Source organism: Terrapene carolina, unplaced genomic scaffold (assembly GCF_002925995.2).
Source record: "Terrapene carolina triunguis isolate 2854851 unplaced genomic scaffold, T_m_triunguis-2.0 Scaffold789, whole genome shotgun sequence".
Lineage (NCBI taxonomy): Eukaryota > Metazoa > Chordata > Testudines > Emydidae > Terrapene > Terrapene triunguis.
The window spans coordinates 2,399,675-2,426,686 of record NW_020665140.1 but is presented as its reverse complement, the minus strand read 5'-3'; the positions used below and the strand labels follow the sequence as shown (position 1 = coordinate 2,426,686).

Here is a 27,012-nt window from a genome sequence, read left to right as displayed (position 1 = left end):
ATGTAGACAGAGCTATTTCAGTGGGAGAAATTCTCCTGCTGATGTAGTTACTGCCTCTCGTGTGGAGTTAAGCCAATGAGAGAGCTCTCTCCTTTTGGCTTAGGGTAGGGGTTGGCAACCTTTCAGAAGTGGTGTGCCAAGTCTTCATTTATTCACTCTAATTTAAGGTTTTGCGTACCAGTAATACATTTTAACGTTTTTAAAAGGTCTCTTTCTATAAGTCTATAATATATAACTAAACTATTGTTGTATGTAAAGTAAATAAGGTTTTAAAAACATTTAAGAAGCTTCATTTAAAATTAAATTAAAATGCAGAGCCCCCCCCGACCGGTGGCCAGGACCCGGGCAGTGTGAGTGCCACTGAAAATCAGCTCACGTGCCACCTTTGGCACGCGTGCCATAGGTTGCCTACCCCGGCTTAGGGCATCTTCACCAGATGCAGCACAGTTGCGCTGATGTAAATTTGTAGTGTAGACCTACCCTTACAAGTAGGAGTAATGGTAGAAAGTGTGAGCAATGGAAACTTTAGGCTGAATATCGTGTATGGGGGAAGGGTGGGGTTAGACTGTGGAATAGTTTCCTAGGAAAAGGAGTAAAATTCATTACACAAGTCGTTTTGAAACTAGACTGGGCAAAATATCCAAGAATATACTATAGGGAACAATCCCACATGGAGCGGGAGGATGAAAACGAGAACAGGTATTTTCCATCTCTATTTTCTATTTTGCTTTTTTGTCTTCTCAATAACTTCCTATTACATATTTCAGCTAATAATTCACTTGCTATTTCATGAATGCTGCCTGTCTATTTTTATCTATTTGGAGGAGGAGACATTGGCTTGATTCTGATCAGACTGGTGGACAATAAATGATTAACCATTTTTTTACTGATTAATCAGTAAAAATCATTGGGGCAAATCTGATCCACTGCCACTGATAGATGACTCTTTCTAGATAAAGTGTATATATCTAGGAAAATGATTTTTTTTTTTTGAAACATACAATACAGAGATGAGGAGAGACTCTTCTCTTGCAAATTTGGTGTGTTGCATGTTGCAAAATGAATAGGGTACCCTGTAGACTATATAAACTTTAAGAAAGCAAAACAAACATTTAGCTTTTGTTGTGATGTTTTTGATTTGTTTGTTTAAAAAAAAACTGCACTGAAGACGTTTTCTATAATGTTACTTTTGAAGTTGGTCCCAATCAAGACCTAGTTTTTATTAAATTTGGACTTAGAACACATTTTAGAGCAATATTATCACTTCTGGGAAAATTGGCATTATGTTGGATTTAAAAAAAATTGGCCTCCCTATTAATTACTTGTTTTAGTCTTTTAGGAATCAAACAGTGGCTAAATCTGAAATTTGATACATGATTTTGTTGTGCATATTAGAAAGTTCTCTGAACACCCCTGTTTGGCAAAGACTAGATCTTTACTGCAAGCCATGAAGTCAGTCTCTGTTGAGGGACCAAAGAAAGATTTTCTGATGGGGGGGCTGGTGTCAGCAATGACTGGCCTCAGCAGGTGATGGATTACGCGCTCGCTCGCTCGCTCGCGCTCTCTCTCTCTCTCTCTCTCTCCAGTCCTAGATTAAATGAGCTATCCAGGCTATATGTGGTGTTCTACGTCTAAGTGGTGGGACATTTTCACTTTTCTGTTTCAGATCCTTTCTGCAGTTTGTGAACAGTATGCTCTTTATTAAGCATAATAGGTAATGTAAAATATAACTTGGTTTTACAGCTGCGATTCAGATTTGGTGGAAACATGCTCCGTATTGTAAGTACAGCACTGAAATTAATAACCCAAGGATTCAGAGAGAGATTTATGGAAGTTAGCTGGCTTTGCACCTAGCTTGATCTGTTCTTTCAATTCCATATCCTCTTTCTTCCATGCATTAACATATGGTGTGGGTGCGATTGCACTTATAAAAGCAACCCTTTTAAAACAAAACAAAAACATGACACAGCTTGGGATAGGGTTTCCTTCCTCCTAAGGTCTTTCAGTTGTTTTCTGTTTCCCTTGCCCATCAGCTGATGATTAGTCTTCTGTGATGTACTATAAAATAGGTACGTGCTGGTTTGACCCTGTATTTAGGGCTGAGAGCTGTACATAGACAGCGATAGCATTTCAAAATGTACAAATGAAAAGTGCTATTAATGAGATCAGACTTGGCCAAACATTCATAGGTGTGTCTCAATCTCCCTCTCCCTGCAAAGAGTCATCATTTGTAATGGGCACATCTTGGGAAGGAAGCCACCTCTCGGTCACCACCTGTTTGAGGCTGGGGATTAGTAATGCTTTTCAGCAGGTTTTGGGTGAGGAGCTAGAGCTTGTCAGTGCTAGCTAGGATGGGCAGGAAGCTGTGCTTAATTTTGCCTGATTAGTGTATAACTGGTGTGTTAATACTTCTCTTCACATATAATGGGCTCTTCAGCCAATATTTTACTGTAACTTGGGTACTTACTATACTGTGCAGTTAGTGGAGGAGTGTGAGCAAAAGGTTTGTCTACACAGCAATTTCTTGATGAATTGTAACTTCCCTTTTGATTAATGATGCAAAATTTGTTTCTGTACAAATAGGAATTCAGCTGCGTATAATAATTTCAAAATGTTGTTGGAACAAGCAAGTTTTCTTTATCCCTTGTCTGCTTTTCCCCACCCCCATCTACCGCCACTCAGTATTCTGTCTTTCACTCTCAATGTTTCCTTTTAGTTTGAACTGGGGGGAAAAATAGTTGTGCTGGCCTGCAATTTTTGGGATAGTTGATTCCAAATATGATTAGTTGGCACATCTCCCTTAATCCCTCTATCAACAAAAAGTTTTGGTACCATGATACCAGCACACATCGTGTGAATAATTTAAAAAAATGCTTCCAGTGTATATTTTAAGTGTTGTTGGTATTGCAGTACTTCTAGCCCCAGACATGTTGGTATTTAAAATACTGGCTTTCTTGACCCATTGCAGGTGTCAAACCTTACAATTTGCCCATATATTTAAAAATTTAAATTCCTGAGGGATTTCCCTTTTTGAAAGAGCTGTGTATTGTTTTTATGGATCAAGCAGAGGTTGGAGTGTCAACACAATTTTTTTTAAATGCACGTAATTGTCGTCTTGTACAGTATACTACCTCTCTTTTAAATAATCACCCAAGGTCTACAAACTGGGGACTCTCAAATATAGGCCACTTCTTGATAGTGGTTGTTTGGTGGGCAACTCTTCTCTCAATCACAGATGTGTACCTCACTTTCCCTCCCCTGGCATTCTGAAACAGAAGTTGCTCCCTGATTTCTAAGAATGGGTGTCTTCAAGTCCTAAATTCCTCTCTGTGAAACAGGTATCTCTAGGTATGCCAGACAGTGACAATATTACAATAGTCCTCTTTATTATTTGATCAGAAAGATGGGTTTCAGTTATACAATAAATAACCTTATACGGAGAGGTGGCTCTCATGTAAGAGGTGTGTGTCTATACCGTCTATGTAATGTGTGTTTATGAATAAGAAATGTAGGTAGATATGCATATAACCTTGTGTGAGCTTTATATTCAAAGAATGCTAACATGACCCACAGAAGAATACTACTTACTCATTGCATTTGTGACATTGCAGTTAAACGATGGTGGCAAGGCAGCTAGAGCCCAGGTGGGGATAGGTGATGTGGTTCTCACCATTGATGGGACAAGTACAGATGGGATGACTCATCTGGAAGCACAAAACAAGATTAAGGCCTGTACAGGCAACTTGAACATGAATCTGCAAAGGTAAGATTTTTCTTTTCTTTAATATCTGCTGTTTTAAGAAAGAACACCTCTAAATCATTTAGCTAAATGTATGCATTTGCTGGCTATAATTGAAGGATAATGGTATTGTAGGGCTAGATGTATTCATTGCATCTAGAAAATGGTTAGATACAAATGTGAGCAGATGGCTGCCTTTCCTAACCTGCTGTTGGACATACAGTAGGACCTCAGTTATGAACACCAGAGTTACGAACTGATCGCTCAACCACACACCTCATTCAGAACCAGAAGTACACGATCAGCAGCAGAGACATCTTCCCCCAATACAGTACAATACTGTGTTAAACATAAAAAAAAAAAAAGGGGGGGGGAGAAGTTTGGAAAAAAAACAAGGTAAGCAAATTGTTTGTGGTTGTTTCATTTAAATTAAGATGCTTGAAAGCAGTCTTTTTTTTCTGCATAGTGACGTTTCTAAGCTGTATTAAATCAGTGTTCAACTGTAAACTTTTGAAAGCACAACCTCCATTCCCGGGATGTTCATAACTCTGACGTTCTATTGTAGTTGTCACTGAGTTAAGTTGAAACTCTCCCCTTTCCTGGAGCTTTGGTTTTGTTAATAATATCTAACTGTACGGGATATGAGCTGAACTTTTGTTTTCCCAGGCTTGCCTGCTCCTGTAGCTCCTCCCTCCTGACTGCTCAGCCCACATCCTAGATTCTCTTTTTTCTTGAGCCTCTTCTTCCTCCCTTATGTCTGGCTGGGAGAAAAAGCTGCTTGTTTCAGCAGTTCTGTTTACACTTAGCTTTCCCCCTAAAACTCCACTGGTGCTAGCAGCAACAATGAGACAAATATGTCTCCTACAGGACCTGCTGTGAGTGGGGTTAGATGCAACAGTAGTTAAAACATTAGAGGGCAACCGACACTATTGGACCCACAATTATTAGCACTAGTGAAGAATTTTAGGGAGGAAGAAAAGTGTAGTGAACGCCTTTGAGTCAACAGAACATTTCCCAGCTAGATCAGCAACTGCAAACGATGTTTCGGGCAAACTGTGCCAGCCTGTTACAGATGGTTTCTCAGATGTTTGCAATCTTATGTTTATATTGTGAGTCTATACCAATGAGCATTCAAGTAAAAAGCTTTCTGAACAAGCTGCAGTTGGAAGGCTGTTAATCCTGTGAAGTAATATAATCTTTTAAAAAGATAAAACCTTTTTAAAGGAAATAGTCCAGTCTTGCTCTTTTAAACAAGTACTCAGGGCAGGCTATGAAGAAGTGACAGCTGATAAAACAATGTTATTCATGGGGAATCTGAAGCTGTTTTGCTTGAGAAGTTGATGGCCAGGGCAAACAGTAAGAACAAGGGGTAAAGTAAAGATAACCAAAAACTATATAAGTGGATTTGGGGACTAATACTCAGTGTTTTGTATTTCTTGGATTATGAACTTAATTTCAGTTGAAGGAGAAGGTTTTTCTTGAGGGAAAGCTCAGGACTCTAACGGAGTCTGGATCCCTTTCCAGAAATTTTGCAAGAGTAGCAAAATGGGGGGGGGGGGGGGTGCGCGCACGCACATATCTGTTTGAAATGTGCATGTTTGCATTGTCATATCACACCGCATTTTTATGATTTTATCACAACATATTGTTTCTTTGGCGGTCTCCATTAAGAGTCCTGAACTCTTATGTCATTCTGACGCATCATGTGTCAGGTAGAAGCAGCAGTCAAATTGTGTCCAAGATTCCGGTGCTTAGGACACTGCAATGGTTTCTCTGCTGTTTTTTCATAGTTCCTGTTTTGTGTACCTGCTAGGGAGTGTGGGGTGTGGGAGGGGTTGCAGTGTGCAGGAAGGGGCTCAGGGCAAGGGATTGGGGCAGAGGAGGGGTGCGGGGTATATGAGGGGGCTCAGGGAAGGAGGTTGGGTGCAGGAGGGGGCTCAGGGCGGGGGTTCAGGAGGAGTGAAGACTGCGGGAGGGGGCTCGGGTGCAGGGTGTGGCGGGGGCTCAGTGCAGGGGGTTGGGATGCAGGAGGGGTGCGGGATGTACGAGGGGGCTCAGGGCAGGGAGTTGGGATGCGAGGTGCGGGCAGGGAATTGGGGGGCAGGGTGCAGGAGGGATTTGGGCTCCGGCCCTGCTTACCTCAAGCGGCTCTGGGGTGGCAGCGGTGCGCACCGGGGCCAGGGCAGCGCTGCGGCCCCTGGGGGAGGGGGAGCGGAGGGCTCTGCGTGCGCTGCCCTCGCCGCACCTCCAGGTACCTCGCCTGAATCTCCCATTGGCTGCTGTTCCCCACTCCCAGCCAATGGGAGCTGCGGGGGGCGGTGCCTGGAGGCAAGGGCAACGCACGGAGCCCTGTGCCCCCCCCGCCTGGGGGCTGCAGGGACGTGGGGCCGGCGGTGCCACGGGCTGGATCCAAAGCCCTGAGGGGCCAGATCTGGCCCGCGGGCCGTAGTTTGCCCACCCCTGTGCTAGTCAGACCCTGAAACCTATTCCTACTCTGTCATGCCTGGAATAAGATGATGTGTTTCAAATCATATCAGCAAGTAAACAGAGGAAAAGAAGGCAGTACTCCGAACTATGAAGTGAAGTTCTCAGAAGCCATCTATTAATGATGTATCCAAGGAGTAGATCAGAGGCAGTACTGGTGACACAAATTTCCCAAAATGTTTCGCTGTTCCTAAATGTCTATGGTATTCCTGCAATCACTGATAATCAGCCTGGCTTCACTAATTTCAGTGGCCTTTCTGGAAGATAAAGCTCGGGCTAGCCTCTCCACTCCTAAGATATGGAGGCCCAAGGGAATTCCCAGAACTATAGCTACCATTGTTCTGACTTTCAGGGTCATCTTGTCTTCAACTAACTGGAATCAAACTATATAGGTTTCTTGCCTATGCCACTGATGCTTTGGCTTGCATTTCATAAGAATGGCCAAACTGGGTCAGATCAAAGGTGCATCTGGCCTTCCTGTCTTCCAACAATGGCCAACGCCAGGTGCCCCAAAGGGAATGAACAAAACAGGTAATCATCAAGTGATCCACCCCCTGTCGCCCATTCACAGCTTCTGGCAAACAGAGGTTAGGGACATCATCCTTGCCCATCCTGGCTAATAGCCATTGATGAACCTATCCTCCATGAATTTATCTAGTTCTTTTTTGAACCCTGTTATAGTCTTAGCCTTCAGAAAATCCTCTGGCAAGGAATTCCACAGGTTAACCGTGTGTTGTGTGAAAAAGAATTTCACTAGTTGGAATTCTCTGAGACTCTCAAAAATAGGGTGGATGAGTCTTCCAGTACCAAACAGCTGGTCTCTTAATGGCTCTTATCAGAATATTTGCCTTTTTAATTCAAAGATGTCAGCACACCTCAGAAGTAACCCAGCCCCTGCAGCCATCGCCTCATGGGAGCTACCTTGTATTATCAATGTAGAAACTGAAATGGCACAATCCTGCTTAATTAGAACATGAACAAAATTGATTAATAACAACTTCACATTTCTCAATGCTGAGTTCAAACTATCCAACCCTTGTATTTCTCAGGTGAAACTTTGGAGCGTGATTCTTAATGTTTCTTCAGCATTAGCTACCTGTTCTGGCAAGTTGAAAGGACCTCATTCTTTGAGAACCCCCTTGAAATGAAAATAGAAGGGCCTCTTAATAGGTATATATATTTTTCCAAAGATTGGATCAACAACAGAGATTTTTGAGCATGATGGTTACACAGGAGTTAAAAAGCTATGGTCATATTATATGTGGGCCTTTTAAAAGATTTTCCTATCTGTTACTAAGCCCTGAGCTTATTAAAGGTGACAGTTACTTTTTTAAACAAAAATGAATATACTTTTTGCATCATGTATTCATAGAATCATAGAATATCAGGGTTGGAAGGGACCTCAGGAGGTCATCTAGTCCAACCCCCTGCTCAAAGCAGGACCAATTCCCAACTAAATCATCCCAGCCAGGGCTTTGTCAAGCCGGGCCTTAAAAACCTCCAAGGAAGGAGATTCCTTGGAGGTTTTTGGGTATTGGGTTGTTTCTTCTCTTCACTCAGTTTGGACCATGAAAATAGACACTCTGACCTAGTATTCTGGATTAGCACAATGCTGCAATATTTGACTTCAGACACTACAGAGGAATGTTTTTTTTTATTTTTTTATCTAATGGTGTTGAGGGAAGGGAGGAAAACACTTGTTTTAGCTGACAGTGTTTCTTTAGGGTTAACTGGAATCAGTAGTAAGGTATTTTTGTAGGTGCGGAGAATGGGGCATCATGTCTCAAGCTGATGGCTGTGTGCTCTGAATGTAATGTCCATATGCTGTATTCTGAGTTGAAAGAAATCAGTAAGGTGAAAGACTGGGGAATAAGGACTGAAATATACTTCGTAATTCAAGAATCTTTTTATGTTTAGTGGGAACATTGACTGACGATGGGCTCCTGATATAGCTTTATTCTAAATTATATAAAATGATCTATAAACGTCTGTCAATTCCTGTATTTCATTCTACTGGTTGTAACGTGAAACAATTTTACACAGTTTGCTTATTCTGAGATTAACAATAGCTGGCTTGTCTGCTGATGCAGGTTGATATAATCCTTCTAAATCTTTAAAATAATTGAAGTTGGGAAGCCTTCCAAGGATGAAACTGCTTGTACCCTCTAGATATTTCATGAGGAGATAACTTACTGTCTGTGTAATCCACCCAACAAAGTGGAATGTCTTCCTTGGGGCTGGCAATCTTCAAAAGTTACCTTGGTCCTTGGTGTTGCTGTTTTTAATTTGAATGCCAAAATATTGGGCAACTCTGAGAAACCCAGACTCAGTTCCTGTTCTTGAGTGTAATTTTAAATTTCCAAATCTACACAGAGAATTGATAGATCCCTGAGCCTGTGTGGAGTCCTGTTTGAAGTACTTGGATGCAGGGGTGTGGTTCTTAGTGCAGGGTTGCGGTCTGTATTTTATAAGACAATGAGGTAAGGCTTATAAACAGAGCAGAGAGGGGGGAGAGACTAGAACATTACAATAAGATAGCATGGTAACTCCTAAAACGCATCACTTGTGCTGTTAATGTTTTTCCACACCCTCATTCCTCAGAGGCAAGATGGAAGGTCTCTGTGTGTGGGTGTGGGTGTGGGTTGACTGGGGGGAGAGAGGTTAGGAGGAATTGAACGATGCAAGAGAGGTGGCTTGCCCAACTGGTAGGGAAGGGCATTTTATGGATGGTGGTTCATTGCTCCTTTTTAACGCTGTTGAAATCATGGTAGCTTTATGACATGCAGAAAAGGATGCCAGGCAAAGGAGATATTCTAGTAAATAAAGTATGAAACTTGATGCTTTTTTAGAAAATACTGTTTCTGTTTATTACTGTTTTCAGAAATACTTCTGCTGCTGTTTGACTACCATAACAAAACTTTGAGTTGTCATTGCAATTGTGTGGTGCATGTTTTTAAGGTTAGACATACTTAAATGAAAAATCAAGTCCTTTTTTCTAGTGAACTGTAGACCTGGTAAGGCACATCAATAATGAAATTTAATGTAATGTGTGTATTCTGAAGCACTCTCCATGTGCGAGACACTATCTGTGCATACAGGAAGACTGAGTTCATGTCCAGAGAATGTGTAGTGTAAGGCCTTGTCCTGCATTGGGATCTGCTAGCATGGACTCTGAAGTCAGTGGGACTGGGGTTCGTGATGGTGGGGGGAGGCCTTAGGAAAAGGTTATTAATGTGTCTCTCTCATTTGGACTTTCTTCAAGTCTTGAGATAAATATTTAACAACTTATTATTTAATGCTGACTTTAAATGCGCGGTTAGTGTTCATTATGTTCTGTGGAAAACCAGTTCAATCAATTGGCAATTTGTACTCAAATGTTTGCAGAAGAGTATGCCTCTGTAGGGAAAATAAATGACTTTATTTTTCAGAATAAAATAGTACCATATATTGGTCAAATGTGTAATTGTTTGCTATCCTAGGAAGGAATCAGAATTACAAGTATCACAGTTAAAAAGAGATCCTTTCCTGGAGGTTTCCTAAGTACAGCTGTATGAATTCATACTTGCCAGATGTGCAGAGTAGTAAATCTCTAATATTATTAAAAGTATTCTCAAGTACATATTTTTTAACATGTATTAAAAGGCATGTCCCATAAGGGCATATTTCCAGCATTCTTCATTAGGGGATATAATTTTGTTTTTGCTGATTCCACACGTAGTAATTGGCTCAAATAACTGACTTTTGTAGAACTTGCAGTCCTGTTCCTCACATCCTTTATTTTGTTAAAGTGAAATGCCTTTTGTAAGTTCTGAAAATATGCTTTTATGGGGTGTGTCCTTTCTTCACCCTCCTCTCAAAGACTTTGTAGCTCTTTTGCTCCCCGATATTTTATTTTTCAGTCAAAGTACTTTCTTGGTTCCCATGAAGACTGATGGAAAACAGATGTTGGCTTTTTTAATGTATTTCCAGCTTGAGTAAATAATTATGTAAGCTACTGAAGTGTATAGCTAGTCAGAATTTCTATTTTAAATGTGTTTGGGGGGGGAATATTTCTACAAAATCCTTTCTCCATGTTTTTACAGTTCTCAAAAATCAGAAGGGTAAAGAACTTGGATTTTACCGTTACGTGAGGTCATATCCGTCAAATTTCTGGAAAAAAATTGTTATTCCATTACTATTAATAGAAGCGCACAGGCATTGAGAAGTGACTCTGTGGTCCAGTAATGTTTAGTGTTCTGAAGTAGCAAGTATCCACCAATGCTGCACACCAAAAAAGTCTCTGCTGTTTTACAGTTTTATCTTGATCAGATGCTGAAGTGACTTTTCGGATGAGTTTCCTTTAACTATAAAATAGTGCTTAAGGATGGAGTTTTCAAAAGTACTCCCTTTGGCTTCAGTGGGAGTACAGTTAGTCCACCGGTGAGCGCTTGAGAAAATCCCACATTAACTCCCTAGAATGGTTATCTTGATGTGTGTTCTGGTTCTGTGGGGGAGAGAAACTGATTCCATATGCAAAGAATAAGGTACCATTAGTAAAAAACGAACTTCTTTTATATAAGTCCTGCCCACTGAGTCCCTGATCTTATAAACACTTATGCATGTGAATAGTCCTATTGAAAATATTTCCAGTCAAGAAAATATACAAGAATTTTGAAGTGGTGTCCCCCCTCCCAGTGTGTTTTGTATGTGTGATTTTCCAGAATCTGCTTAACTCGTCATCCAAGCGAACAAGATCAGTTCAGTTTTGTATGGCTTTTTGTTTGTTTCACTAGACGAGCCACAAGCAACGAAATCAGGCTGTGTGGTGGTTTGCCTTTGTTTGAGCACAGTTTGTCTGTAAGCTCCTGTTAGCAGCTCCTTCACTGGTTCATACAAAATGAATGCCAGGACAGTCTGATTTTAGAGATTCTGAGCATCTACAGCTCCCATTGAAGAGGCCCAATTATTATTGATCCCGATTGTCTTTTTAACCCATTCTCCACTGTGTCAAGTCTGTACTTAGAATGTAAACTCCTCAGGGCAGGCATGGTGTCCAATAGCTGTACTGTGAGGTGCCTACCTCACTTTTGGGTTAATTAAACTATTAAAGTAACATTTAATGATAAAACTTAGTTTTAACTATGTGCTGCTCTCATGGTGAGGCTGGGACCTTGTTCTGAGTGGATGCTTGCTTCGTTTTCAAGCCTTTTCCCCCACAACCCATCAAAACTAGATTTTTTTTTTCTTTTGGTTTTTTTTTTTTAAAAAAGCTGATATTCTCAAGAGCTCTAATTCCAGCAGTTGGAGTTTTAAGAAAAACACCAGGTATCACTTGCCTCATGATAAAACTGGAAATTGACAGTTCTGGGACTTTTTCCTACTGGACTTCTCTTCTTTGATATTTTCAGGTTCTCTTTGTAACCAAGGCATAGCAAGAGAACATTATCCAAATCCTGCCACGCCTAAGAAAAAGGCCTATTGTTACAGCATCTTTGGCACCAGCAGTCACAGCTAAAATGGTGGTTCTCCATCTGGCCAGTCCAATGATTTGAACCATGATAGATAAGGAAACAATTCCAATTCCACCTCATTTCAAGTAGGGTCCTTTGCTGCTGAGTAAGACCTTATGAGTACTCTGAATTTGTTGTTGTTGTTGTTTGTCCCATTCTGCTAGGCAAATGCACAATAAGAGACATTTCTTGCCCAGAAAAGTTTACAATTTAAATAAATGATATAGACAAGGGCTGGGGGAGAGGAAGTGGTATCTCCAATTTACAGATGGGGAACTGAGGCCCAGTGAGACTAAGTGACTTGTCCAAGGCTGCACAAGATAATCTGTTCTTTGTCCCCTTTTGCTTCTCCGGTAGTCTCTCTGTTTTTGTTTTTTGTTTGTTTTTTTAATACAACAGTGTGTTGGGAAACTGAAGTCTTAAGTTTCTAAAGTGTTCAAAAGCTACCCTGTCATAGAATGGTGTGAAAGGACCCTTAACTGCTGAGAAATACTGACAGGTTGAGCAAATTTAATAAGCAACATAAAAGAACATATGAAAGAAAACAAGCTATTGAACAGATTGCAACTATTAACAATATGCATTTCACTGTGGGAGGTTTAACCATCATCTACTCTCAGGTTTGAGTTTTAGGCTACTGTGTAGGGATTTTTTTCTCGAGAGCTGCATAAGGGTAATCTTTTAAGAAACTTATGATGAGAGGTACTCTTGCTTTTCTCCAACTTTGGTTTACTAGTCATTTTCCCTTCCCATACATAGGAATTCTTTCTTTAGTTTTAATTACTGTTAAAGTTTATAAAAAATTGTTGTGCTTGTGCACTTACTTACCTATAGAAAATAAGAGACAGTCTACCTTGTTTCAGACAACAATTCAGTTGTGAGCATTATCTGCAAGTTTGTGGGGGGTTTTGTTTTGTTTAGTTTGACAGTGCATGGCTAATATCTTCTCTGCCAGCCTTTCCTGGAAACCACCTTTCATTATAATACTTAATACTTTGCACTTGTAGCCCTATTCATCCAAAGACTTAAAAGCTCTTAATAAACATTAATTAATTAGATAATACCTCTTACTTCAAAGGAGATTTTTCTTTACAGTGAAGGTTAAGCAGAGGAACAGAGATATTAAAGGATTTGTTGTAGGTCACACAGCAAGTTGCTGGCAGTCCCAAGAAAGGATCTAGAGGTTCCAACTGACAGTCTTGTGAATCTCTCCCTCAGTCACTAGTATCCTGATCTAAAACCAGTATCCAACATCATTCCTTTGACTTAAGTGGAAGGATGTTGGGTGTTGGATTAAGCACCGAGTGTCAAGGCTAATTCTGCAAAATAAATCAACTGAAGAATAGAGTTGCCAAAGACGTCTTATAAAATTTAAACATTGCCATTGTGCGTTGAGGATGATAACTTTATTATAACTAGAACTGGCAGCACTGCCTGTTTTACTTTAACCATTAAGGCTGAAATGTTCCATGCTGAGTGTCTGCCGCAGGCTTTTATGGAATGTTTCAACAAAAACAGTTCAGCCATTTCTGAAAATAAGGTTTAGGAGAAAAAGTATTGCCAATGTTAAATTCTTGTGTTTAATTGGGAAGCTTTAGTTAGTCTATATTTTGGAGCAGGAACCTGAAATTAGAGTGCCTTTTGCTGTCTCTCTGAAAATCACCGTTCGCATACGTTCATTAGGGGTTTGTCACCAAAATTTTCCAAAGACTGTCCGTACAGAATATGCTCTAGAGTCCAGGACTTAGGTGCTGAGCTGGACTTTTCCTGAAATTGCTTCTGCTAGTTTCTGGGGGGCGCTATAGTGCTGAGCACCAGAAATTGAAGCAGAGAGGCTCTTTTTTGTATGCTCGATGTTCTGTCTGCCAGAGTCCATGACAAGGGGGAAGCTACCTCACTTGCTTGCTGAGAGGTTAGGAGCATTAGTGGGGGTTGGGTATAGGAACGGAGTCGGACAGGCTGGGGATGTATCGGAGGACATGGGGACAAGATCAGTCTGGGGTATTGGTCGAGGGACATCTACGTAGAACCCATCACCGGACGTCGGCAATACCAGGAGAGATGACCTGGAGTGCTGATGAGAAGTGCAGTCAGGAAAGTAACTGAAATACTTGCTTCATGGATGGTATTTTCCAAATGGACAACCTACCTAATTCTCAATTACTGAGGGACAATCTCCACTCACTGATATATTTTGCTTTCCACAACCAAATATCTGCACAACTTTTCATGAGTGATGTACCCGAGTATTCATTTTCTAATATCTAAACTGTATTGTTAAATCTATTCACCTAAATTTGGGTTATTGCTGATTCTGTACTCTATGTACCTATGTAACAAATTTTGTATTTGTGGATAATCTAAGCACTATAGCCAGATGTACAGACATGCTTTTCCCAACCTATGTATTATATAATTTTTTTAACATTAGCTTTAATAAAAAATTTTAATCTGTATGTTGGTTGCAAAATAGCTTTTAGTCTGCCTTCTGCATATTGCAGAAGAATCTAAGGGCAAGTCTAAACGTAAAATGCTGCACTGGAATGAAGATGCTCTAAGCCAACGAGAGAGCTCTCCCATCAGTTTAGTTAATCCACTTCCACGAGAGGCATTAGGTATGTTGGCGGGAGAGAATCTCCTACTGACTTAGCATTGTCTACACAGGGGGTTAATTTGGTATAACTATGGTCACTCAGGTGTGGATTTTTCACATCCCTGCAATGTATTTATATAAGTCTGTAGCATAGACCAGATCTCAGCCACAGAAACATCTTTCCTTCTCTGAGCATAGATTGCTATGGTTTAAAAAGACAAGCAAAATCCTTGACTGTCATGTGACTGAAGAATAGTTTTTTTATCGATGTACTGTGGCACAGATCAATAGCTGATTTGATGAACCTCAGGATCTTGCCTGTACATTTCATATATGAAACAGACTTTTTCTGTCCCAGTGGGTTTTCTAAAGACCACAGGCTTTTGTTTTTTCCTTATTAAGTATAACCCAAGTACTTGAATTTTCTTATCTTTTATCTATCAGATTCTGCCTAGTTCTAAAGTTAAGTGATCTGGGATAAAACACCAGTTACAAGGATACAAGGCTAATTAAAAAGCTGAAGATTTTTTTGTGGGAGGGGTGTGTCTTTTTGTTTTTGTGTTTTTGTTTTTTTGCATGCTAAAGTGTCCTAGTGCATGAGTTTATGCATGTTTCCCTTGAGGTGCGATCTGATGATAATGCCATTTAGTTCAACAGCCAAACGGGTTTTGCTGACAATGCTGTGACATAGAAAGTCTGATCAGCAAACTAAATAAATGGAAGGGCAAAGTTCTTGCTTCCAGCTGGGATTAAAATATATTTTGTGGTGAACAGTGTTTGCTTCGTACTAACTAGCAATTTGAAAAACCACAAGACATGCTGCAGCTAAGTGAACTTGACAAACCAAAGGCTTGCAGTTCGGTTCAAAAGGATACTTAGTAGGATAAAAATTAAAGGGGTGGGATGTCGGGGGAGGAGATGAAATGAAAAGTCAGCAGTTTGATGGGATATTTCTGCATGTCTGCCAAACAATAAGAGGGAGTGGGAATGAGGAAAGTGGTACCAGCTCATGAAATGTCACATTGTGTTATGAAATGTCCAAGGTACTGCGTTAATCTTTAAAGGCACAAAAGATGTAGAGTAGGGATGCCCAAACTGTTGCCTGGGAGCTTGATATTCCATCAATTGACTTAACAACTTTTTTTAAAGTTTGGGAACCACTGATAGCGTATAAAAGTATGTAGAAGATACTGTGCTGCAGGGTGAGTTAAACTGAAGAAAAAGGAGAAATAGAACGTGAGTCTGTGGAAAACACTGAGTACCACAAACTGTGAGAAGAATGTTAACAGAACTGTAAAACTTTTCATCCAACTTCTAAATTAATGTACACACTTAACTTTACTGTACTTAAGAATATATTATGTTTTCATCTAGCTGTTTCAGTGACTGATGGTAGTGGGGCTGTGAAAATACCAGACTGGTTGTATGGGGTAAAAGAAAGAAAGAGTGAACGAAAGGAACAAGTCTTGAATCATTCATCTCTTTGATGCATCTCTGGAGATTTAAAAAGGAAGTCTAAAGAGTGATTTTAGAAAAACACGAGTCACAGTAATTTAGACAGATTAATGGTTTTGCTTCTAAGGGTTCCTCACACATACACTACTCTGATAGGATAAACCATAGTAGTCACTGATTAGAAATAATTTTGGACAGAGTTAAATCCATATATGTTGTATTTACTTAGAAAAAATCTCTTCTCAAATGCAGAACCAGTTAGTGATTGGCATGCCATAGGAGCAGTGCTTTCATTTCAGTAGTTTAAAGAACTTGTCCCCCTCAGGTAGATAAATGGGATGCAGAAGTTGCCTGGAGTAGTATGTTTCTGTCCAATATAGTGTATGCTTTTAGTCCTATTCATTTGATACTGCAGCTGTTAACTATTTAGTGTATTTAGTTTTGATGACTAAATAGTTACCGCTATTAGTTTCAATCTTGACACTACAAGTGAAAACAAACAAGCCATGTTAAAGTAACTAAGTTTAAGAATCTAGCAGCCTGTGAATATATTACTCCACTGTTAAGCTGTCTGCACTAGCTCCTCCTTGAATAAAATCCAGTTCTAGATTTGTGCCCTGATATTCTGAGTCCTCCTTGGAGCTGGCCTTCGCTAACTGAGATCACTTCTCCATCTGCAACCGTGACCTCCCATGACAGTCACACTTCACTGGAGGAATAAAATTGTTAATGGGAAAGTGTTGAGAACACAAAAGACAGAACTTTCACAAGAGCTGGACCTAGACAAATGACATTATTCTCACAAGAGATGGATGATCATGAAACTGGCGACTAGTGGGGAGGGACACAAAGGGGGGGCACGTGGCCTCAACTCACATGACTCCTCCCCGCCTGGGGCCCCCACGCTCTCCCCATCCCATGTTACCTGGGGCAGATACGTGTGTCTGTTTGTCCCGCTGCGCTGCACCGTGCCAGGCAGTGTGGCTGGAAGTTGCCTGGGACTTGAGAGTGCTGCTGCCCCATCCCAGCACGTTACCTGGGGAGGGGGGGGCTCTGTCCTGCTGCGCCGAGCTGAGTTGCCCTGCACTGCGTCAGGCAGCATCCCCCTCCCAGGCAGTGTGGCCAGAGGCTGCCTGGGAGTGGGAGAGTGCAGCCAGGCAGCGTAGCCAGAAGAGGAGAGGCTCTGGCCCTGCCTCTTCCCTTCTGGCTCTGGCCCCACCGGCTGCTGGCCTTGCTCCTCCCCCCCCCGATATTTGGGGAGGGTCACATGACCCTCCCCCCCATGAGTTGCCATTCTTCAATACACACATGCGCACACGTGTACACAAACACGACAAACAAAACTGTAAACTCATTAAGCTGGTTTCTCAGAACCCGAGGAGGAAGAAAGTGTTATTTTTTTACATGGTGTGGAGGGGTGCTCGGATGTTCCCCTAAGGGGTGTCTGTGACTTTCCCCTCTGGCGTTGTCTGGACCAGTGATCTGCTAGGTCACCCCAATCCTTGACTCTGGGAGCCAGCCTTACCCTGCACTGCTGTAAGAACCCCCACTCCTGGGCTGTTCACGCACAGCCTCTGGCATGTAAGCTGCTCCCAGCTACCTGCAAGCGAATGACACTAGCCGATATCTCCGGTCCCAGAGACAACCCTAGGAACCTCCATCTTGCAGTGTCCAGTTATGCCCGCTGGACACTGCAAGCTTATATAAGTTTTGTCAATTTAACAAAGAAATTGATATGTACCAGGCTGTTCTCCCAAGGGGCATCTCTGACACACTTCAAACCAAACAGATTTATTAACTATAATTATTTCAATCTACTTTTATAAGTCAAAGCATAACAAGTCAGATTTGGTCAAATGAAATAAAAGCAAATCATATTCTAAGCTGATCTTAACACTTTAAATGTCCTTAAAAACGTAGATGCTTCTCACCACAGGCTGGCTTTTCAGTCAGGCTCTCCCCTTTGATCAGCGTTTCAGTCGCTTGGCAGTGGTGATGTCTATAGATGTAGGTAGAAGAGAGAGAACATGGCAAAATGTCTCCCTTTTATCATGTCCTTTCTTCCCTCTTGGCTTTGCGCTCCCCCGCCCCGCCCCCCAGTCAGGTGAGCATTACCTCATCACAGTCCCAAACTGCCCAAAGGAAGGGGGGTGACTCCCTCCAGGGTCTAACAGATTCTTCTGTTGCTGCCTAAGCCAGTGTCCATTGTTCCTGTGAGGCTGGGCTGGGTTTGTCCCATCCATGCCCTGACGAGGCGTGAACTGCCTCTCTGCTCTTGGAGAGTTTTTACATGGGCTTGCTTTAAGCCATGAGGATACATACACGATAGATAGATATATAGATATAGATATATAATGAAATTGTAACCTATAACATTTACTATAACATCACTATAACAACCATACTCAGTGCATTACGAGCCTTCTGAAGACACCCAACATGACAAATTTTGCATTGGATACCATACCATCATTTTATAAAGATGAACATGTGGGTGTAGGGTGTTCCCCCGAGGTACAGAGCATAACAGTGTCATGTAAGCAGCTTGATGAGAGCTGAACAGTAGTATTGCTAGTTGAAAACTAATGAGCTTGTGAGAAAATTAGTGATAGCCTTAAATACTAATTTTAGGATAATTATTTTAATTGTTCACTTAAAGGTCTGTCTACACTAAAAGCATGGTGAAGCACCAAGTAAATATAGTTGTTCTCCAACTTCCTTTTAAAATGTTTGTTTGCTCTGTAGACAGGAATAAACCACGTTATAACTAATTTCTAATATTTTATGCCAAATAGGGAACCTCTGCGAAATTGGGACAGATCCTCAGCTGATGTGAATTGGCATACTCCACTAACTTACTCCACTTGAGGATCAGGCCTTACTGTATTCTAAGTGCAGAGTGAGAACTATATAAAGGCATGTTAATGATAAACTTCTTTTTAGTTGAAATAACTTTCTGCAAATTCAAATAACTTTCAGCTGTGTTTCAGAAAAAAGCTGAGTTGGGATAATATCATTGTGGACTATAGGGAATCATCTGATGTACTCCACATGGATATATTTGTGGAAAGAGCCAACTTGCAAGTTGAAATGTAATATAAAAATATCTAACTTAATTGTGATAGTAACTAGTGTTAGTAGTATTGTGACCACTGCTCAGTAACTCTCTCCAGATTACATACCGCTGGAGTCGGTTTTGTTTGTTTTTTGAGGTTGCTTTTACATTCCTGTTGTTTGGAACACTTTTTTCATTGGTTTTGTTGGATACAAACAAAAATATGTACTAATACTGGTATTGTTTAGATGTTTGAGGTTCACAGTGACTGTCTCTTAGTTGCTGGTTTCTAAGTTCTCTTTAATTAGAAGTACCTCTAACATTATTGTTGCAGAGTCTTTATTTCTAAACTATTTTTTAAAATTCTCCATTATGCAAATCTAACAAGTCTCTTGAAAACTACATGTACGTAGCAATGCTTCAGAGCCTCTGCTTCATAATTAGAAGAGGCAACTTCCTATTCTGAGGAGAAAGTATCTCCTCTCTGGTAGCTGTGGAATGCCAGATGAGCCATTCCATAGCTGGTCTGTTCCCTTATATAGCCATGACACTCATTGCAGTGACCCAAGGACTTATTCACCTGACATCCTAACACAGAGGCAGCCTTTATTTCCCAGCTGGCTGACATTCAGTCAGCTGCAATACAATGTTGTTAAAAAGTCATGGGGGCTATAGTTGGCTCTTGGTATGTGACTACCTTCCTCCCCTCCGTGCCCCCACCCCTGGGTTGGGGGTGGGGGAGGGGACAGGAGGGAGAGAGCCAGAGGGTTAAGTAGGGAGATGCAGAGAGAGGCCTTGTGCCTTGAAGCCATAAGGCTACCTGGCATCCAACATGTAAAGAAATGAACGTTACTCAAATCAAAGCCCTAGGATACTCAGCATTTTAGCTTCTTGTACTGTTTGCTCTTCTTGTCAGTGCAGTTTTCCAGGTACAAGTTACTTTAGGTGCACCTTTTTTCTGCTTTTGGTATGTTTTTTGAGGAACGCTCATAGCCTTATTGAGTAATTTATGTTGGGTCTTTTCTTTTCGTAAAGAATCTTGTAGATGGATATGTGTTCAATGGTTTATCAAGCCATTAAAACATACTCATCACTTTGTTGAATTTTTTTCATTTGATTAAGGGAATATGCCCCATTCTTCAGCGATGGTTATTTCAAGATGGCTTTCATGGACTTCTCGTTTTTTATTTTCTATATTGATTAAGTATGTCTACCTTAGGTGGCCACTACACATCAGCAGTCATGTAGGTTGGTGTGTGTGTGTGTGTGTGTGTGTGTGTGCACGCTCATTTATTAAAGGGTGATTATACTTTACTACTTCTCAAGAAATCATGGCTAATTTGATTCAAGGTTTGTAAAATACCTTGAGGTTCTTAGAAGGAAAATGTTACATAAGTGAAAATATTCTAATATTCATAATAAGCTAACCAGAGTTGACTGTTATGAGTAATTGTTCCTAAAATCTTCCTGGATTAAAATTTACTTAGAGTTTTTTTTAGTTTTTGTTCTCTCACCCATAAACAGTTAATCTGAATAAAAGAGAAAGTTTTTAACAGTTTCTCAGTTTGTTCTGTCTTCCTTCTCAGATTAATTATTGCCTGTATCTTTATTTACTTTTTAGTAATCATTTACAAGAAGATTTAGATTTTTAGTCCAAAAGCAATATTAGAATCTGAAAATGGTAGAGTAGATTCTGTTGATTTAAGAACATATCGGATCATTGTTCTAACTAGTCTTGTACTCAGGCTGGTTACAGCCAATACCTGATGATTCAGAGGAAAGAAGAAGAAAAAGTCCATGACAGAAGTGATGCAGAGTTGCCGAGGAAAAGATTCCTTCCTAACTCTGAATGGGGAAAAAAATATGATGTGCTGAAGCAGGAGACTGTTGAATTACCCTAAATATCTGTAGCTAGTAATTAAATCTAGGTGTTATCAGTGTTTTTTAATGTATTTAACACTGCTCATTATCTCAGAGCAAACACCACCAAATTCTACAGGTTGACTACGCTATGTGAAGAACAAATATTACCTCTTGATGAAGTTGAAGGCAAGAAAGTTTAGAATCAACAAGTATTGTATTTCCTTTTCCTCTTGTTCTGTAGTAAGGTAAACAGGGAATGACCAGTTTTCATTATTCATTTTTATATAATGTAAATACCTTTTTATATTTTGTGATGGGTTTGTCCTAGATCCACACACTATTGAATGAAGGGGAAGTTGGATTCAAATCTGGACTCCATGGGCATGGATTTATACTAACCTTAATTTAGTCGTCTCTGACTACTCTTTAACCAAGCTGTTGCAGTTGCTTGTTATGTGCAATTCCTTCCATTCTTAGAGCCATATTCATTTTTTTTTTATTTGAACCTCTGTCATCTGCTGGGGCAAGGCTCTAGGCTTGCACTTGCACAAAGCTAAGCACCTTCAGAAGTTGCTTCATTTTGGGAACCCCATACTTAACATGGTTAGAAAAGAATGGTCCTTTCCCCATGGCATATAAGCCACCTGAACTCTTCCTACCATTCCCCTTGTGTTGAAATCAATCCGGTGTCCTTGCAGTCCTTCTCCACTCTGGTCAAGTGAAAAAATTCTCTAAGTTAACTGAAAACATACACCCCTTTGATCTTAGCAGCGTAACGGACTTCAAATAGGTTTAATGTTTTGGTTCACTGAATTAGTATACGAATAGCATGTTGATGAAGTTTGCTGGTAATAAACTATGTTTTCAGTTTTTATTGTAAACTGTTTTTAGTATATAGACCCACAGATCTTTAAAAGTTGCTCTTTCTGAAAGTTTTTGAAAAGTGTAATGTAAAGTATTGCAAGATCATTTAGAGTGGAAGATGGTGCCATATAATTGAAGAGGTAATTGTCCTTAGTTGTGACCAAATTCAATCTTCGTGTAAACCGGCATATCTCGTATTGAAGGTCATGAAAGTTGTGCATATTTGACCAGAGCTGAATTTGGATTCTTGTGTATGTCACATAATCTTACTCTGTTAGAAGTAGAATCACGGTGTGTGTGTGTGTGTGTGTGTGTGTGTGTGGCTAATTGAAGTTGATGGCAGCAAAACTTTTCATTTTCTGTGCTTCATAAAGTTTTAGAGTAAATTTAGGTCTTGACGTTTTTTCAGCATTCTTGTAGAATGAGTAACTCAGCTGAGTTTAGTCTCTCTACTAAATGTGAACTTGCAAATGGGTTTAAATGTCTCTTCACTATATTTAAATTCACAACAGATTTACATGCTTTAACATTTCTGGATCTTAATATTCCTTTTAGGGCCCTGTGAACCTTAAACTTGCAGTGACTGTTCAGCATTTTTTTCCCTTCAGTTTTGACATGCTGTCAATTTGGCTAACATAACATTCTTCCCATGAAATGTAATTTTAAACATAAAAATGTTTAACCAGAACATTGGAAGAACTAGGTTGGTGCATGTGTGAAATGTGAAAGAGGATGCGAGTCTACGAAAATAGAAATCTAAGGAAAATGGAAAGGAATACGACCCTTAATCTGTGTGTGTGTGTGTGTGTGTGTCTCGTGAATGCATACAAACTTGCAATCCTATTTATGTTATGTCTGTAGGTGTTGTGCTTTGCAAGCAAATGTTTGTTTGTGATTTGAATAATTAACTCTAGTACAACAATTACATGTCTTTCTAAAAAGCGGTTGTTGTTTTTCTGCCTGCATGCTGCTGTGGAATTATGACTGACCTCTTCCTTACAAAGCAGCATGTGTCCACAGCAGTAGACACTGTGTAACATGAACAGAATCATGGAACTTTCATAAACTTTAACACAAGATTCTCAGTCTCACTCTTATTTCGCATTAATGTGCTCTGGGGGGAAAAGTACAGTAGGTTTCAACTTCTAATCAAACTGAGAGCTCAAACATTACTTATATTTTATCTAGGACTTTTACAACTAATAAGCTTGCACAGTGAGAGACTAGAAATTAAGTGTGTGTAATAGCCCGTTAGAGATGCACTGCTGATTTTTAGAAAGCTCAAGAATGTTTTTGTGAGCATAACTGGGAGCAGATATAACTCATGATTTTAGATTACTATCATATTTTTTCTTACATGAAATCTGAAATGAAATTTGTATTTCTCATGGGAAACAGCTTTGTGAATTTAGTGAAATATAACTTACGCGTTTTATATCTGCAAACTTAATGTATAATATTTTCACTTCAGTCTTTGAAACACTTGAATTCATAGATGTGCCTCCAACTGATAGTTAACTTTTCCCAGCCATGGCATACTAAGATATCGGGTATTCTCTTTCCAAGTGTTGGGAGGAAGGTAACAGCTTTACAATTCAGTCATTTTCCCCAAGATCTCATTAACACATAAAAGACCAGTAAGTTAATTTGACAGTTAAATGAATGCTTGGGCAGGTGTTTGCATTTTGTATAGGGTAACTAAGCCTCATAGATACTGGATTTTTCCTAATTTTGAGGAACTGTTCTATTGTATTACCTGACATGATAAAACTGGGTTTTTTCCCCCTGATTTCCCTCCCCTCCCCCGCCCCAATATAAACCTAAAACATCTGTTCCTGTTGTTGCACTGTTTAGCCTTAGTAGCACTGTTGGGCTGTGACAGCCAGAGGGAAGGACACTTGGGTCTGTCCTCGCTCTGGTATTAGAGAGACAAAGTGGGAGAAGTAATATATATATATTTTTAATTGGACCAAATTCTGTTGGTGAGAGAGAAGTGTTCGAGCTTACACACCTTGTGTCTCTAATATCCTGGGACCAACATGGCTTCAACAACACTGGTTTTGATCGTCCACATTATATGTGGGACTATTACTTGACAGAAAAGCCTGGAGAAAAGGAGGTCTGGATGGGGAGCCAACACAGGCTTGCCATTCAAAAATCTTCCATATCAGGTTAGATTAGGGAGAGAGCCTGCAGAACAGAGGGGGGGAAATGGAGTGAAAAGAAATGAGAAAACACAAGACATGATAAATGGGGGGAGGAGGAGGAAAAACAAAGTAGGATTAAGGCAGAGGTGTGAGTCGGAGATAAAAACAAAGGAGAAGGGCCTAGAGTGATGGGGTTGGGGCAGGAGAAAACCGAAAGAGAGATACACATGGTATACTAAAGAAGGGAAGATGAAACGATAGTCACATCTCTGTTTTGAAAATATGGGCACCCTAAGCATCACAGTGACAATGTTAGTTATGCAAGAAGAAGCGTTTCTGTGCTGAACCTTTTATTTTGGTCCTTTGGACTTTGTCAATAGTACCCTTTTTGGATGAAAATTATTGGGTTTTCTAATTCAACTCAAATGAGGATTTTTTGTATCTAGTTCTGTAAAATGTAGCTCAGCTGAGTCACCAGAAAATGAAAAAAATCACACTTGAAGGACCACATCCTGTCCTTTGACAAGCATCGATTTGGTCCAAAAAAGTTATTCATATGCTTTCTTTGCACTTGGTAATTCATATTGTTCATCTTTAGAACTTCATTCTTGGCATGTTCAATAGGTAGTCTACATTGGAGAAAACCTGTGTTGCGAAGTTTGGAAAAAATTGTTGAGAATTCAAGTAGCTTTAATTAAGTGAAAACAGTTTGGTGCTTATGAGCAATACATTAGTTTCCTCACAAGTGTGTGATGTACAGCTGAGTTGTTTTTCAGTGACTTGTTAAATTTCACCTCCATTAGAATGAAACTTGTTAGCCGCTGAATATAAACATAGCTTAATTTGTTACCACCAACCCTCATGGTAAGGGATGGGTAGTAGATTTTGTGCATTAGCTGGTAAAGCTTCATAACTTCTTAAAACTGAATAAGATACTCAGGTATGGATACTAGGGGACAAATATTGCCCACAGATATATTCATAGGTTTCAGAGTAGCAGCCGTGTTAGTCTGTATCCGCAAAAAGAACAGGAGTACTTGTGGCACCTTAGAGACTAACAAATTTATTAGATCATAAGCTTTCATGGGCTACAGCCCACTTCTTCGGATGCATATAGAGTGAAACATATATTGAGGAGATATATATACACACATACAGAGAGCATGCTTTTTTTTCTTTTTAAAAAAAATTATAGCAAGAGAGTGTGAAAGTAGCAGTTTGCAATGCCATTTTGCATGGAGCTGCATTTTACCAATCAGTTTATATTTACTGTCAAAACTATTTTTTTTAACGTGTATATTATCTCTGTAGTTTTGGCTGACTTTGAATACATTTAATGTTTGAGACTGTCTCTCTGTTAGTAAGAGAAATAGAATGGATAATATTTACATATTCTGGGATCAAAATCTTTACATAGTTTGTAAGAAGAATTACAAGGGTGAGCAAAGGTAACCACAGACTTCAGCAATATACTTTTTATTAATCCTGTTCATTGTATGAGTCACCTAAATGATTTTACTTGAAAAACAAAATCTAAGAATTCAACTGATAATACCTAGGGCAGACCTGTTCCTTTCATTTTTACCCATTCTTTTCATAACGACTCACCAGGCCTTTAAGTTAATACTTGTGTCTCCTTCAATGTATTTGAATGCTACTAAAAAAATAAGACCGACACAACGGAAGTACCACACAGGGAAATCTATGCTTAACTTTATTTGATATTTCCAATATTCCTTCTGTAGTCTTTCAGGCTTTTGCTGCTCAGCGTGCCGCTATCCAGAGTGGCAGCGGGCTAAGAATGTGGAAATGGAAAGCCAGAAACTCCCATCAGTGCCATCTCCTGTGCCCAGATGCCACTTCCCCTCTGTTCTAGCCTCACAACTTGCCATGGTTTGCTAACAACCAACGGACGGGCAGCAGAAAGGAGGGGAGAGAATGGAATTTTTGCTGGTGGAGTTTCAGCAGTTAGTCTGTCTGTGACAAGGTCCTAAGCATCTTGATGTTCCTTTGCCACAGCTGTGGTGGACGCTGTGATCTTTCTCCTCCATCATAGCCTCTGTGAAGTCCCATCAAGTGGAACTGTTGAAGGTTTTAAGCTGCCTGATTAGCCCAGACTACTTCCAATCAATTTTCAGAGTAGCAGCCCTGTTAGTCTGTATCCGCAAAAAGATTCCAATCAATTTGAATCAAGTGTTTGTCAGTAATGTAATTGGTGAGGCATCCCAGTTTTTCATCATATGAAATGTTTGTTACACAAACTTCTTTATGTATCATTTTTAAAAAGAATAATTTAAAATAAAAAAAATCCGAATACTTTGAAGGAAAGGTCCTGAAGACCAAGCAACAAAAAATGTGGTGTGGCAAACAATGTTAGTGAAAATTCCTGACTTATATGAACATAATGTTTTAGCAAATGTTTAGTTATCAAACTATTTCCAGCAGTTTGAGATTTAGTACACATTTACAGGGTTGTATCAAAACGTGTACAGCTGATATAATATATACTTTTTTCAACTTATGGTCTAGCAAACTTGGCTGTGCCTTCATATTAAATGTAAGAACTTTTAAAATGTGAAACAAAACATTGTCTCCCACAAACACCTCACTCTCAAGTTATTAACATCTGAAAGAGAGAGTTCAGATTTCTTTGTGTAGTTCTTAGTGGAAATCTTTCAGACCCTTTCTAACCTTGACTGATTACATAGGTCAATAAAGGTTTGGTATTTAAGAGACTTGTTAGCAAGCACTTAAAAGGTGGTGCCATTGTTCTTGTACGTTTATTTTAAGCTGTGTCAGTGGCCATGGAGTGAAGGATGCAAGGAAACAATGTGAAGTTGGCTGGAGTTTATCTTCACATCTTAAAATAACACAGATGCCTCACAGAATGGCATGATCTGTAGTGACATTTTAGCTCTGTTGGCACACTGTAAAATAGCCAACTGGGACACCATAGATAGATTTCAGCTTTGATGCTTTGCAATTACTGTCTTAATACCTAATTTTTAAACTGCAAAATAAGTTATGTATAAATAAAACATTACCTCTTAACTCAAAATTACCTCTTGTAAAGCTTGACAGTAATTGTCAGCAGCCACATGAGAACAATACAGCTGTTTGTAAAAACTGTTCCACACCCAAGGATGTTGAGCTTTTATTTCATAGTGTATGCTTGTCTAAAGTAAAATTTATCCCTGTGCTTTTCATGAGGCTTCTCAGAGGTATCAGGGACATATACTACAGGAAACAGTGTGCTTGATAATATTAAATAAAGGCAATAGGAGAGGTATGCAGAGCCATGGAAATGTTTAAAAAAAGGTATA

The 27,012-nt window shown here is 39.8% G+C and overlaps 1 protein-coding gene across 2 annotated transcripts in view; it reads left to right on the top strand.

Moving 5' to 3' along the window:
• Positions 1-27,012, top strand: part of PDLIM5 (PDZ and LIM domain 5) — a 180,204-nt gene that overhangs the window by 44,221 nt on the left and 108,971 nt on the right. The window contains exons 1-2 of one of the 2 annotated variants that reach the window (XM_026660498.2): positions 584-699; positions 3,612-3,763. In XM_026660498.2, the coding sequence (XP_026516283.1) occupies positions 3,696-3,763 (68 nt within the window). In that variant the 5' untranslated portion in view covers positions 584-699; positions 3,612-3,695. Of the gene's footprint in view, positions 1-583; positions 700-3,611; positions 3,764-27,012 lie in introns of those variants that run through there. The other variant, XM_026660499.2, reaches the window with a different exon arrangement.